Genomic DNA, 14,522 nt, shown 5'->3' with positions numbered 1-14,522 from the left:
CTGAAGCTGAAATTCCAGTACTTTGGCCAACTGATGCGGAGAGCTGACTCATTTGAAAAGACCCTGATGCTGGGAAAGATTGAGGGCAGGAGGAGAAGAGGATGACAGAGGATGAGATGGTTGGATGGCATCACCGACTCAATGGACATGGTTTGGGTGGACTCCGGGAGGTGGTAGTGGACAGGGAGGCCTGGCGTGCTGCAATTCTTTGGGTTGCAAAGAGTCGGACACGACTGAGCAACTGAACTGAACTGAACTGAATTAAATTTGCCCATTCCCGTCCATTTTAGTTTATCAATTCCTGAGGTGTCGATGTTCATTTTTGCCATCTCCTGCTTGAGCACATCCAGTTTACCTGATTCATGGACCTAACATTCCAGGTTCATTTGCAATGTTGTTCTTTACAACATTGGACTTTACTTTCAACACCAGACACAACTGCAGCTGAGCATCATTTCTACTTTGGCCCAGCCTCTTCAGTCTCTGGAGCTATTAGTAATTGCCCTCTTCCCTAGTAGCATGCTAGACACCTTCTGACCTGGGGGGCTCATCTTCCAGCATCACATCTTTTTGCCTTTCATACCGTTCATGGGTTTCTCACAACAAGAATCCTGGAAGGGTTTGACATTCCCTCCTCCAGTGGACCACATTTTGTCAGTGTTGAACATTTACCTAATCCAGTTTCTACAGGCATCTGGTCGTACCATTTAAGAACTCGATAACATTAATCAGATTGTTTCTTGGCTTTCTCTGCTACTGGCATGGGATACGCCTTCCTCTGTTTCATAAGTTATTTTGTTCATCTTCTTCCCTGCTTTTAAAATCTTGTGATTGTTTTTTCCTCTTTTCCTTTGTTCTTAATCTCTTTTCCTTTATTCAACTTTATGTTAAGAAATCCTATAGAAAAATTGAAGTGATACTACATGAATATCTATATACCTATATTCACTGGTTGTATGTGTGCTTTTTGGGGGGAAAGATGTAAGTTAACATGTGTGTTGACTGTTAAATCTGTTTAGTCTCTTCTAATGTAGAACATTCCCTCAACTTTAATTTTTTAATGTAAGACATTTTGAGGAGACTGGGCCAGTTGTTTCTTAGGGTGTCTCACAGATTTATCTGATTGCTTTTTCAAAGAGGGCTGTGTATCCCTCTACCATATGTTTTTTTGGTAACCTGATTTTGATCTAAAGGCTTCATTAGATTCAGATCAGACATTTTTGACTAGAATACTTCATAAATGATAGTGTGGACTTCATATTATGTTACATCAGGAAATGTTAATGTCATGTTGTTCTACTGTTAAGGTTGCAAAGTTTGTCCCATAGGTTAAGGAGATGATCATCTGATCTCTTCATTTTAAAGATATGTTTCCCCCTTTACAGTTAGAAGTAAATTATGGGGTTATACTTTTCTACTAGTTAAATATTCTTGTCCTTCAGTCCTTTTGCTTAGTGGTATTAATATTCAGAAATTATTGTTGTCTGAATCAGTTATTTTATTGGATTTTCAAAATAATGTTTTCCTAAATTTATCATTTCTTCTATACTTATTAACAGCATTCTACTACAATTAGAAATTATCCACAGTTTCAACTGACACAGCAAGGTGAATGCCTGATTCTTTTGCTGCCATTTCCAATTTTCAGACTAACACATTGGTACAGTGGTCATCCACAAAGTTTCTCTTCCATTCCTCAACCCCCTTTTTTTGATTATCAGTATGGACTTATAGATTATTGAGGTGCAATTGATATGCCATAGAATGTACCAATTTTAAGTATAGAATGGTTTTTAGTAAATTTAGAAAGTTGTGCAGTCATCACCACAACCCAGTTTAAGAACATTTTCACCACCTCAAACAGCTTTTTGTTTTCAGTCAGTCTTTCATCCCATCTGTAGTTCTAGGCAACCACCAGTCTGCTTTCTGTCTCTATAGAATTGCCTTTTCTGGAGATTTCATGTAAATTTCATATAATAGGTAGTCTTTTGTATCAGGCTTCTTTCACTTAACATTTTTGAGGCTCCTCCTATAACATGTTTCAGTAGTTTATTCCTTTTTATTGTTGAACAATACTATTGTATGTACCTCATTTTGTTTATCTAATGGATGGATGTTTAGATTGTTTCCAGTTTGGGGCTATTATGAATAATGCTGCTGTGAACATTTATGTACAAATCCTTGAGTAAATGTAAATTTTTTATTTCTCTGGGAAAGATATCTAGGAATGAAATTGCTGAGTGGTATAAGGAGTTTTAACCGTTTAAGAAACAGCCAGAGTGTTTCAGAAAAATGTCTGTATTTTGCCAAAAGCAGTGTGTCCAGTTTTCCTTGTGAACACTTAATTTTGTCAGTCTTTCCTGATTGCCAGTCAAATAGGTTTGTGGTGCTATCTCTCTCTTTTTTTTTTTTTCTAATTATGAACTTTTTTATGTGCTTCAGTTCAGTTCAGTTCAGTCGCTCAGTCGTGTCTGACTCTTTGCGACCCCATGAACTGCAGCACGCCAGGCTTCCCTGTCCATCACCAACTTATTGGCCTTAATATATCTTCTTTGGTGAAGTATCTATTAAAATATTTTAGCATCTTTTAAATTGGATTGTTTTAACTTCTGTTGAGTTGTAGTAGCTCTTTATATAATTCTGTATGCAAATTCTTTTATCAGATTATGATTTGCAAATATTTTCTTGTAGCATGTCTGTATCATGTCTTTTCATTTTCTTAATGATGTCTTTGGAAGAGCAAAAGTTTTTTTTAACTTGGATGAAGTTCAGTTTACCAATTTGTTTTTTATTGACCATGCTTTTGGTGTCGTAGATCTAAGAAACTTTTCTCTAACCCAAAGTCACAAGAATTTTCCCTACATTTTTAACTTTTATAATTTATCTCTTTTTTTAGTCTACTATCTATTTTGAGTTAATTTTTATATATGTCATGAGATAAGAGGCTAAAGTGAATTTTTTTCATACAACCCTTGGATTTTTATATATTCAGTGTTTTATACTACCCTATATTCATTATTTTTAATGATGCTTTAATTTTCTAATTAGTTTTGCTCCTGTGTTCCTTTCTCAATCATGCTTTCTCAATCTCCACTATTTCCCTTGCTGCATACCTGAGACCAACTATTTCTCCCTGGGATCCTGCTTCCGTTCAGTGGATTGACCACTGTGGTTGTTCATTGCTATTGGGGTAATAATCAATCCTAAACCTTTTTAGCAGGCAGAGCTATGTAGTGCAACTTTGCAGAAATCATGAGTTTATATTGATATTTTTCATTCATAATTAGCATTATAAGTTTTGCTTATTTTATATTTATTTTTTATTACTTTTAAAAGATTCCTTTTGTGATTTTAGTCATGTTTAAATGAGTTATTTCTTTTCATTGTCCCTAAACAGAATCTCTGCCCTTTGGTCTCCCTACGCATTTTATTTTCATGGGTTGTCCAAACTTGTGATCATTTAAACAACTAAGTGAAAATTCTGTGAAATCATCAGATAGTAAAGAAGAGAAAACTCCAAAACTTTGGTAGAGAAAACTGGCCTCTAAAAATTATGTAGACTAAGAAAGGGAAGTTTTTTCAACCTTTTTTCCTTTTTGTTTCACTTTATAGTTTGGAATGGTCAGCTATCATTGTAGATGAGGTTCATAGAATCAAGAATCCAAAGGCTAGAGTAACAGAAATTATGAAAGCTTTAAAATGTAATGTCCGAATTGGCCTCACTGGAACCATTCTTCAGAACAACATGAAAGAATTGTGGTGTGTTATGGACTGGTGAGTTTAGAAAATTATTTTCTACTTTCTTAACCTTTTTTCCTAATTATTTGTTTCTGAAAAAAAATTAGTTGTCTGTTTGCAGATGTGTTTTATCCTATACATAGTATGCACAGTAAAGAGCCCCCTGAAAACCCAGCTTTATGTATTACTCTTGGTCCCTGAAGTAAATATCTGAAGTAATTTACCAGTCCCATCATCTTATAGTTATTCACTGAAATTGTCATAAAGAACGTTCTGCTTTTTTGCCTTTTTTACTGTTATCCTTAATAAACAAGTGACTTATTGTACTTCTTAAGAGCAAAAAGAAGTCTGTTTCTTATTAGTTTAATAAAGCCTTAACATTTTTCTTATTGCCTTTATAAAGGGCTGTGCCAGGACTATTAGGTAGCAGGATCCACTTCAAGAAGCAGTTTTCTGACCCAGTAGAACATGGTCAGAGACACACAGCAACAAAAAGGGAACTAGCTACTGGCCGAAAGGCCATGAAAAGGCTTGCAAGAAAGATGTCTGGGTGGTTTCTCAGACGAACCAAGACTCTAATCAAGGATCAATTGCCTAAGAAGGAAGACCGGGTGAGAACCGCTTTTGTGTATATTAGCAATTCCTTGTCATGTTTTATTTATTCTGAAAATACTTCTTTTGAAGTGGAAATCTATCTCCTGTGGTGTTTTATGATTACGGTTTTTTGCATTTTACTCAGTGTGAAAAAAATTATGTGCAGAATTTCATAAAATATTAATCGAGCCTGAGAAATCTTCCTAACTTTACTAACGTTTTATCTAACAGGTCTATTATTAGTATACATTAAACTCATTTCTCTTATTTTAGAACACGAAGGCTTTTGATGTAATTCTTCCTCAACAAAGAAAGAGCTTCTTGCTCTAATGTGTTTTCTGTTCATATTTTGCCCATCTTATACTGTGTACCATCTATAACCCAGTATGTGCTGTGCTGTACTTAGTCACTGTGGTGTCTGACTCTTTGCCACCCCATGGACTGTACCCTGCCAGGCTCTTCTGTCCATGGGGATTCTCCAGGCAAGAATTCTGGAGTGGGTTGCCATGCCTTCCTCCAGAGGATCTTCCCAACCCAGGGATCAAAGCCAGGTCTCCTGCATTGTAAGAGGATTCTTTACCATCTGAGCTACCAGGGAAGCCCAAGAATACTGGAGAGGGTAGCTTATCCCTTCTCCAGGGAATCTTCCTGACCCAGGAGTCAAACTGGATCAGTGCAATCTCCTGCATTGCAGGCAGATTCTTTACCAGCTAAGCTACCTGGGAAGCCCATAACCCAGTATGAAAAGTGAACATGAAAGTCACTCAGTCGTGTCCGACTCTTTGTGACCCCATGGACCATACAGTCCATGGAATTCTCCAGGCCAGAATACTGGAGTGGGTAGCCTTTCCTTCTCCAGGTGGTCTTCCCAACCCAGGGATTGAACCCTGGTCTCCTGCATTGCAGTCAGGTTCTTTATCAGCTGAGTCACAAGGGAAGCCCATAATCCAGTATATTCTTTGGTAATTTAATTCTCACTACAGAACAAGTAGTTAAAAGCTTCTTTTTAATAGGTACATTTCCTGTAGAATGTAGTGTATATTTGCGCAACTAATTTTAAGAGTTTGCATGAAAATTGCAGTTAAATTCTGTTAATTGTATAAGAAAATTTGAGGATTTGACTTTAAGAGGATCTCTTTTATTTTTATTTTTTTCAAGTGTTAAACCTTTTATTTTGTATGGGAGTATAGTTGATTTGAGCATCGTTTAATGTGTTTATTAGCCATGTATATGTCTTCTTTGGGGAAATATCTGTTCAGGTCTTGTGCCAGTTTTTGATTGGATTGTTTGTTTTTCTGGTATTGAGCTGCATGAGCTGATTGATATTTTGGAGATTAATTCTTTGTCAGTTGTTTCATTTGCTATCATTTTCTCCCATTTTAGGGTTGTCTTTTCACATTGTTTATAGTTTCCTTTGCTGTGCAAAAGCTTTTAAGTTTAATTAGGTCCCTTTTGTTTATTTTTATTTCCATTGCTCTAAGATGTGGTTCATAGAGGGTCTCACTGATTTATGTCAAGGACTGTAGTGTCTGTGTTTGCCTCTAAGAGATTTACAGTTTCTGGCCTTACAGTTAAGTCTTAAATCCATTCTGAGTTTATTTTTGTGTATAATTTTAGGAGATGTTCTGGTTTCATTCTTTTTCATGTAACTGTCCAGCTTTCCCAGTACCACTCATTGAAGAGACTGTCTTTTCTCCACTGTATATTCCTACCTCCTTTGTCAAAGATAAGGTATCCATAGGCATGTGGCTTTATCTCTGGGCTTTCTATATTGTTCCATTCGTCTGTATTTCTGATTTTGTGCCAGTACCATACTGTCTTGATAACTATAGCTTTATAGTATAGTCTGAAGTCAGGAAGATTGATTCTTCCAGCTCCATTGTTCTTTCTCAAGATAACTTTGGCTGTTTGAGGTCTTTTCTGTTTCCACACACATTGTGAAAATTTTTGTTTTGACAGTATTTTTGTCCTTTGTATTTCTGCATTGTCTGTTGTAACCTTCTTTTTCATTTCTAGTTTTCTTGATTTGACTTCTCTTCTTTTTTTTTTTTTTTTTTTTGTAGGACTTCCCTGTAGCTCAAACGGTAAAGAATCTGCCTGCAATGCAGGAGACCAGGGTTTGATCCCTGAGTCAGAAAGATCCTCTGGGGAAGGGAATGGCAATCCACTCCAGTATTCTTGCCTGGAGAATCCCAGAGAAGCCTGGTGGGCTACAGTCTGTGGGGTCACAAAGAGTCGGACATGACTGAGCGACTAACATTTCCCTTCCCTTCCCTTTTTTCCTCGTTGAGTCTAGCTAATGAGTTATCAATTTTATTTTCTCAAAGAACCAGCATTTAGTTTTATTGATCTTTGATATTATCTCCTTCATTTCTTTTTCATTTATTTCTACTTTGGTCTTTATGATTTCTTTCCTTCTACTAACTTTAGGGGCTTTTTTTTTTTCGCTCATCTTTTTCTAGTTGCTTTAGGTGTAGAGTTAGGTTGCTTATTTGGTGTTTCTCTTGTTTCTTGAAGTAGGATTGTATTGCTATGAACTTGCCTCTTAACGGCGCTGCTTTTCCTACATCCCGCAGATTTTGAATTGTCTTGTTTTCACTGTTGTTTCCTTCTAGGTATTTTTTGATTTCCTCTTTAGTTTCTTCAGTGACCTCTAAGTTACTCAGAAGCATATTGTTTATCCTCCATGTGTTTGTTGTTTTTTTAATAGCTTTTTTTCCTGTAGTTGTTATCTAATCTTACAGTGTTGTAGTCAGAAAAGATGCTTGAAATGACCTCCCTTTTTTAAAATTTACCAAGGCTTGATTTATGACCTAAGGTGTGATCTGTTCTGGAGAATGTTCTATGTGCATTTGAGAAATAAGTGAAATCTACCGTTTTTAAATGAAATCCCCTCTACATATCAATTAGGTCCAACCATTTCAATGTATTGTTTAAAGCTTGTTTCTCTTATTAATTTTTTGTTTGGATGATCTGACCATTGGTGTCAGTGGGGTGTTAAAGTCCCCCACTATTATTGAGTTTCTGTCCATTTTCCCTTTAATAGTTGTTAGAATTTGCCTCCTGTATTGAGGTGCTCCAGTTTTGGGTGCATATATATTTATGATTCTTATATCTTCTTCAACTGATTCCTCAGTCACTATGTAGTGTCCTTCATTGTCTCTTTTTTTTAAATTTATTTTTATTAATTGGAGGCTAATTACTTTACAATATTGTAGTGGTTTTTGTCATACACTGACATGAATTAGCCATGGATTTACATGTATTCCCCATCCTGATTCCCCCTCCCACCTCCCTCTCCACCTGATCCCTCTGGGTCTTCCCAGTGCACCAGGCCCAAGCACTTATCTCATGCATCCAACCTGGGCTGGTGATCTGTTTCACCCTAGATAGTATACATGTTTTGATACTGTTCTCTTGAGACATCCCACCCTCACCTTCTCCCACAGAGTCCAAAAGTCTGTTCTATATATACATCTGTGTCTCTTTTTCTGTTTTGCATATAGGGTTAAAGTTACCATCTTTCTAAATTCCATATATATGTGTTAGTATACTGTAATGGTCTTTATCTTTCTGGCTTACTTCACTCTGTATAATGAGCTCCAGTTTCATCCATCTCATTAGAACTGACTCAAATGAATTCTTTTTAATGGCTGAGTAATATTCCATGGTGTATATGTACCACTGCTTCCTTATCCATTCGTCTGCTGCTAGGCATCTAGGTTGCTTCCATGTCCTAGCTATTATAAACAGTGCTGTGATGAACATTGGGGTGCATGTGTCTCTTTCAGATCTGGTTTCCTCGGTGTGTATGCCCAGGAGTGGGATTGCTGGGTCATATGGCAGTTCTATTTTCAGCTTTTTAAGAAATCTCCACACTATTCTCCATAGTGGTTGTACTAGTTTGCTTTCCCACCAACAGTGTAAGAGGGTTCCCTTTTCTCCACACCCTCTCCAGCATTTATTGCTTGTAGACTTTTGGATAGCAGCCATCCTGACTGGCGTGTAATGGTACCTCATTGTGGTTTTGATTTGCATTTCTCTGATAATGAGTGATGTTGAGCATCTTTTCATGTGTTTGTTAGCCATCTGTATGTCTTCCTTGGAGAAATGTCTGTTTAGTTCTTTGGCCCATTTTTTGATTGGGTCATTTATTTTTCTGGAATTGAGCTGCAGGAGTTGCTTGTATATTTTTGAGATTAATCCTTTGTCTGTTGCTTCGTTTGCTATTATTTTCTCCCATTCTGAGGGCTGTCTTTTCACCTTGCTTATAGTTTCCTTTGTTGTGCAAAAGCTTTTAAGTTTCATAAAGTCCTATTTGTTTATTTTCGCTTTTGTTTCTAATATTCTGGGGTGTGGGTCATAGAGGATCCTGCTGTGATTTATGTCGGAGAGTGTTTTGCCTATGTTCTCCTCTAGGAGTTTTATAGTTTCTGGTCTTACGTTTAGATCTTTAATCCATTTTGAGTTTATTTTTGTGTATGGTGTTAGAAAGTGTTCTAGTTTCATTCTTTTACAGGTGGTTGACCAGTTTTCCCAGCACCACTTGTTAAAGAGGTTGTCGTTTTTCCATTGTATATCCTTGCCTCCTTTGTCGAAGATAAGGTGTCCATAGGTTTGTGGATTTATCTCTGGGCTTTCTATTCTGTTCCATTGATCTATATTTCTGTCTTTGTGCCAGTACCATACTGTCTTGATGACTGTGGCTTTGTAGTAGAGTCTGAAGTCAGGCAGGTTGATTCCTCCAGTTCCATTCTTCTTTCTCAAGATTACTTTGGCTATTCGAGTTTTTTTGTATTTCCATACAAATTGTGAGATTATTTGTTCTAGTTCTGTGAAAAATACCGTTGGTAGCTTGATAGGGATTGCATTGAATCTATAGACTGCTTTGGGTAGTACAGTCGTTTTGACAATATTGATTCTTCCAATCCATGAACACGGTATATTTCTCCATCTGTTTGTGTCCTCTTTGATTTCTTTCATCAGTGATTTATAGTTTTCTATGTATAAGTCTTTTGTTTCTTTAGGTAGATATACTCCTAAGTATTTTATTCTTTTTGTTGCAATGGTGAATGGTATTGTTTCCTTAATTTCTCTTTCTGTTTTCTCATTGTTAGTGTATAGGAATGCAAGAGATTTCTGTGTGTTAATTTTATATCCTGCAACTTTACTATATTCATTGATTAGCTCTAGTAATTTTCTGGTAGAGTCTTTAGGGTTTTCTATGTAGAGGATCCTATGGATAGATCAACTAAACAGAAAATTAACAAGGAAACACAAACTTTAAAGGACACAATGGACCAGCTAGACCTAATTGACATCTATAGGACGTTTCACCCTAAAACAATCAACTTCACCTTTTTTTCAAGTGCACACGGAACCTTCTCCAGAATAGATCACATCCTGGGCCATAAATCTAGTCTTGGTAAATTCAAAAAAATTGAAATCATTCCAGTCATCTTTTCTGACCACAATGCAGTAACATTAGATCTCAATTACAGGAAAAAAATTATTAAAAATTCAAACATATGGAGGCTAAACAACACGCTTCTGAATAACCAACAAATCATAGAAGAAATCAAAAAAGAAATCAAAATATGCATAGAAATGAATGAAAATGAAAACAAAAAAACCCAAAACCTATGGGACACTGTAAAAGCAGTGCTAAGGGGAAGATTCATAGCATTACAGGCCTACCTCAAGAAACAAGAAAAAAGTCAAATAAATAACCTAACTCTACACCTAAAGCAATTAGAGAAGGAAGAAATGAAGAACCCCAGGGTTAGTAGAAGGAAAGAAATCTTACAAATTAGGGCAGAAATAAATGCAAGAGAAACTGAAGAGACCATAGCAAAAATCAACAAAGCTAAAAGCTGATTTTTTGAAAAAATAAACAAAATTGACAGACCATTAGCAAGAGTCATTAAGAAACAGAGAAGAACCAAATTAACAAAATTAGAAATGAAAATGGAGAGATCACAACAGACAACACTGAAATACAAAGGATCATAAGAGACTACTACCAGCAGCTCTATGCCAATCAAATGGACAACTTGGAATAAATGGACAAGTTCTTAGAGAAGTATAACTTCCCAAAACTGAACCAGGAAGAAATAGAAGATCTTAACAAACCCATCACAAGCAAGGAAATCGAAACTGTAATCAGAAATCTTCCAGCAAACAAAAGCCCAGGACCAGATGGCTTCACAGCTGAATTCTACCAAAAATTTAGGGAAGAGCTAACACCTATCTTACTCAAACTCTTCCAGAAAATTGCAGAAGAAGGTAAACTTCCAAACTCATTCTATGAGGCCACCATCACCCTAATTCCAAAACCAGACAAAGATGCCACAAAAATAGAAAACTACAGGCCAATATCACTGATGAACATAGATGCAAAAATCCTTAACAAAATTCTAGCAAACAGAATCCAGCAACATATTAAAAAAATCATACACCATGACCAAGTGGGCTTTATCCCAGGAATGCAAGGATTCTTTAATATCTGCAAATCAATCAATGTAATACACCACATTAACAAATTGAAAGATAAAAACCATATGATTATCTCAATAGATACAGAGAAAGCCTTTGACAACATTCAACACCCATTTATGATTAAAACTCTCCAGAAAGCAGGAATAGAAGGAACATACCTCAACATAATAAAAGCTATATATGACAAACCCACAGCAAGCATTACCCTCAATGGTGAAAAATTGAAAGCATTTCCCCTAAAATCAGGAACAAGACAAGGGTGCCCACTCTGACCACTACTATTCAACATAGTTGTGGAAGTGTTGGCCACAGCAATCAGAACAGAAAAAGAAGCAAAAGGAATCCAGATAGGAAAAGAAGAAGTGAAACTCTCTCTGTTTGCAGATGACATGATCCTTCATTGTCTCTTATAATGGTCTTTAACATCTGTTTTATTTCATACGAGTATTGGTACTCCCATTTTCTTTTCTTGTCCATTTGCATGGAATATCTTTTTTCAGCCACACTCTTTCAGTCTGTGTGTGTCTGTATATCTGAGGTGGTTCTCTTTTAGACAGCATATATAGGGGTCTTGTTTATGTATCTATTGAACCAATCTATATCTTTTGGTTGGAGCATTTAATCCATTTACATTTAAGGTAATTATTGATCCTATTACCATTTACTTAATTGTTTTGGGTTTGTTTTTGTAGGCCTTTTCTTTCACTTACGTTTCTTGTCTAGAGAAATACCTTTAGTATTTGTTATAAAACTGGTTTGGTGGTGCGAATTCTCTTAACTTTGCTTGTCTGTGAAGCTTTTGATTTCTCCTCTGAATCTGAATGAAATCCTTGCTAGATAGAGTGATCTTGGTTGTACCTTTTTCCTTTCATCACTTTAAGTATCCTGCCACTTCCTTCTAGCCTACAATTTCTGTTGAAAAATCAGTTGTTAGCCTTATAAGGATCGCCTTGTATGTTACTTGTTGGTTTTCCTTTGCTGCTTTTAATATTTGTTCTTTGTGTTTAATTTTTGTTAGTTTGATTAATATGTGTCTTGGCATCTTTCTCCTTGGGTTTATCCTACATGGGACTCTCTGGGCTTCCTGGCCTCGGGTGGCTATTTCCTTTTCCATGTTCGGAAAGTTTTTGACTCTAATCTCCTCAAATACTTTCTCATACCCTTACTTTTTTTCTTCTTCTGGGAACCCTATAATTTGGATGTTGGTGCACTTAGTGTTGTCTAGAGGTCTCTGAGGCTCTCCTCATTCCTTTTTAGTCTTTTTTCTTTATTCTGCTCTGCTTCAGTTATTTCTACCATTCTGTCTTTCAGCTCACATATACACTCTACTTTCTCAGTTATTCTGCTGTTGGTTCCCTCTAGTTTAATTTTAATCTCAGTTATTGTGTTGTTCATTGTTGATTGTCTATTCTTTATTCCTTCTAGGTTCTTGTTAAACATTGCTTGTATCTTCTCAGTCACCCCCTTCATTATATTTATCTGTGCCTCCATCTTATTTCCAAGATGTGGATCATCATTACAATCATTCTTCTGCATTCTTTTTCAGGTAGACTGAATATTTTCTCTTCATTTGTTTGGTCTTGTGAGTTTTTACCATGTTCCTTCAAATCTTACCTGTTTATCTGTCTTTTCATTTCATTTAATTTACTGTGTTTGGGGTCTCCTTTCTGCAGACTGGAAGGTCATAGTTTTTCATAATTGTGGAGTCTACCTCCGTGGGTGAGGTTGGACCAGTGATTGTGAAGGCTTCCTATTTTGGGGGATTTGGGTCTCTGTTCTGGTTGATGGAGCTGGATCTTGTTTCTCTGAAGAGCAGTGCCATATCCAGTAGTGTGCTGGGGTGTCTGTTGGCTTGGTATGGCTTTGGGCAGCCTGTCTGCTACTGGGCAGAGTTGAGTTCCTGTTTTGCTGAAGTTTTGACCTGAGATGTGTGGCTCTGAAGCTTGCTGGCCTTTGAGGGGGGCTTGGTCTTAGCGTTGAGATAGAGGCCTTTGGGAGTATTCTCATTGATTAATGTTCCATGGATTTGGGAGTTCTTTGGACTCGGGTCTCCCACCTCGGGAGTTTAGGTCCAGCTCCTTACGGTAGCACCAAGACTTCACAGGTCACACAGCACAGAAAACAAAACCCCAAGAATAATGGTAAAAGCAACACTCAACAGCCCAGAGCACCCAAAGAAACTCACATACTTACAAAAGAGAAAGGAAAAACAGAAAGGATAAAAACAGGAGTCAAAAGAGAGCAGGCAAACCAATAGATAAACTTACACATGAAAATGAATACTAAAAACTAGACTAGCAAAAACACAAAATCAAAAATATGGGAAAATACAATATAACTAAAGAGTACTGTAAAAGTAGGAAAATAAAATGAATTTATTTAAAAATAAGATGTTTCAAAAATAAGAAAAAATACATTATAAAAAAGAAAAATTAAAAGAGTAATGAAGAAAATACTTTGGCCACCTGATGTGAAGAACTGACTCCTTGGAAAAGACCCTGATGCTGGGAAAGACTGAAGGCAGGAGGAGAAGGGGACGACAGAAGACGAGATGGTTGGATGGCATCACCGACTAGATGGATATGAATGTGAACAAGCTCTGGGAGTTGTTGATGGACACAGGGAAGCCTGTTGTGCTGCAGTCCATGGCGTCACAAAGAGTCAGACACAGCTGAATGGCTGAACTGAACTGAATAAGATAAACAACATTAGAGCAATATGGAAAAGAAAAAATATATATAGAATGATATTAAGAAGAATGTCTTCATGATTTCTCCATTGACTTCTCCACACAGTGTGCTGTAGTCAATCTGCCACTCAGAAAGTCCTCCAATATTTCTAGGGAAATCTCTGGATCTGTTGTTGACAGTGTGAGGTTGGCTCAGATTCAGATCTTCCCTTACTCCAGCTTATACTTGCTCCCCAAAGCCACACCTGCCCCTAGAGTTCACAGTCTCAGGCTGATTGTGGGGATTTAATCTATTGCATCTGCGGCTGCAGGAGCGATTTCTCCTTTGCTCGCAGAGCTCCTGGTGTTCCACTCTGGTTCTGGCCCTGTCTCTGCTTGTAGACTGCCCTCTGGTGTCTGTCCCCTGCCCAGACAGGAGGGGGCGAAAGTAGCAGCTTATTAGGGCTCACTTGCTCCGTTGGGCTGGGGAGAGAGAGGGGTCGGGCAGACACAGTTGGGGTGTGTGGGGAGTGCCCGCTGTGACTGAGACCCGCAGGAAATCCCTGAAGTCTGGGGTGGATTGTGTGCTTCCCCAGGGGGTTTGGCCCTGGGTTGTGGGTCCCCAGTAGAGCCAAGCTGCTCAGGCTCCCAGGAAGGTGTGGTCAGTGACCCGCACTCGCTCACAGCATGGTGGCAGCTGTGACCTCTTGGAGTCGAAACCGTAGTGGCCTCCTGTCTTCTGCCTTTGGCATTCACACCTGCTTTTCTCCTTCTGGGGTCACAGACTGCAGCTGGCTTATCCCACCTACGCCACTTGTGAAGGCGGGGTCCTGCATTCTACGCGTGCAGAGTTAGAGCATTCCCATGGCAATAGTCTCTTGCCTCTCTGGTGGGCCCAGGCTCTTCTCTGGACTCCCTCAGCTGTGTTTCACTAGTCCCCTCAGAATACCTTCATGACAGCCAACGCCAGTCCTTTCCCTGGGGTCTGACCCCTGAAGCCTGAGCTCTGAGCCTGCACTTGCTG

General features: G+C 37.9%; 1 protein-coding gene across 7 annotated transcripts in view; it reads left to right on the top strand.

Moving 5' to 3' along the window:
- The window catches only part of ERCC6L2 (ERCC excision repair 6 like 2), a 173,517-nt gene that overhangs the window by 60,990 nt on the left and 98,005 nt on the right, over positions 1-14,522 (top strand). For all 7 annotated transcript variants that reach the window (XM_070459504.1, XM_070459503.1, XM_070459501.1 and 4 more), the window contains exons 5-6: positions 3,613-3,774; positions 4,142-4,349. In XM_070459504.1, the coding sequence (XP_070315605.1) occupies positions 3,613-3,774; positions 4,142-4,349 (370 nt within the window). The remainder of the gene's footprint in view (positions 1-3,612; positions 3,775-4,141; positions 4,350-14,522) is intronic.

This window comes from Odocoileus virginianus, chromosome 31 (assembly GCF_023699985.2).
Source record: "Odocoileus virginianus isolate 20LAN1187 ecotype Illinois chromosome 31, Ovbor_1.2, whole genome shotgun sequence".
Taxonomy (NCBI): Eukaryota; Metazoa; Chordata; class Mammalia; order Artiodactyla; family Cervidae; genus Odocoileus; species Odocoileus virginianus.
This window is presented reverse-complemented; position numbering and strand designations above follow the sequence as displayed.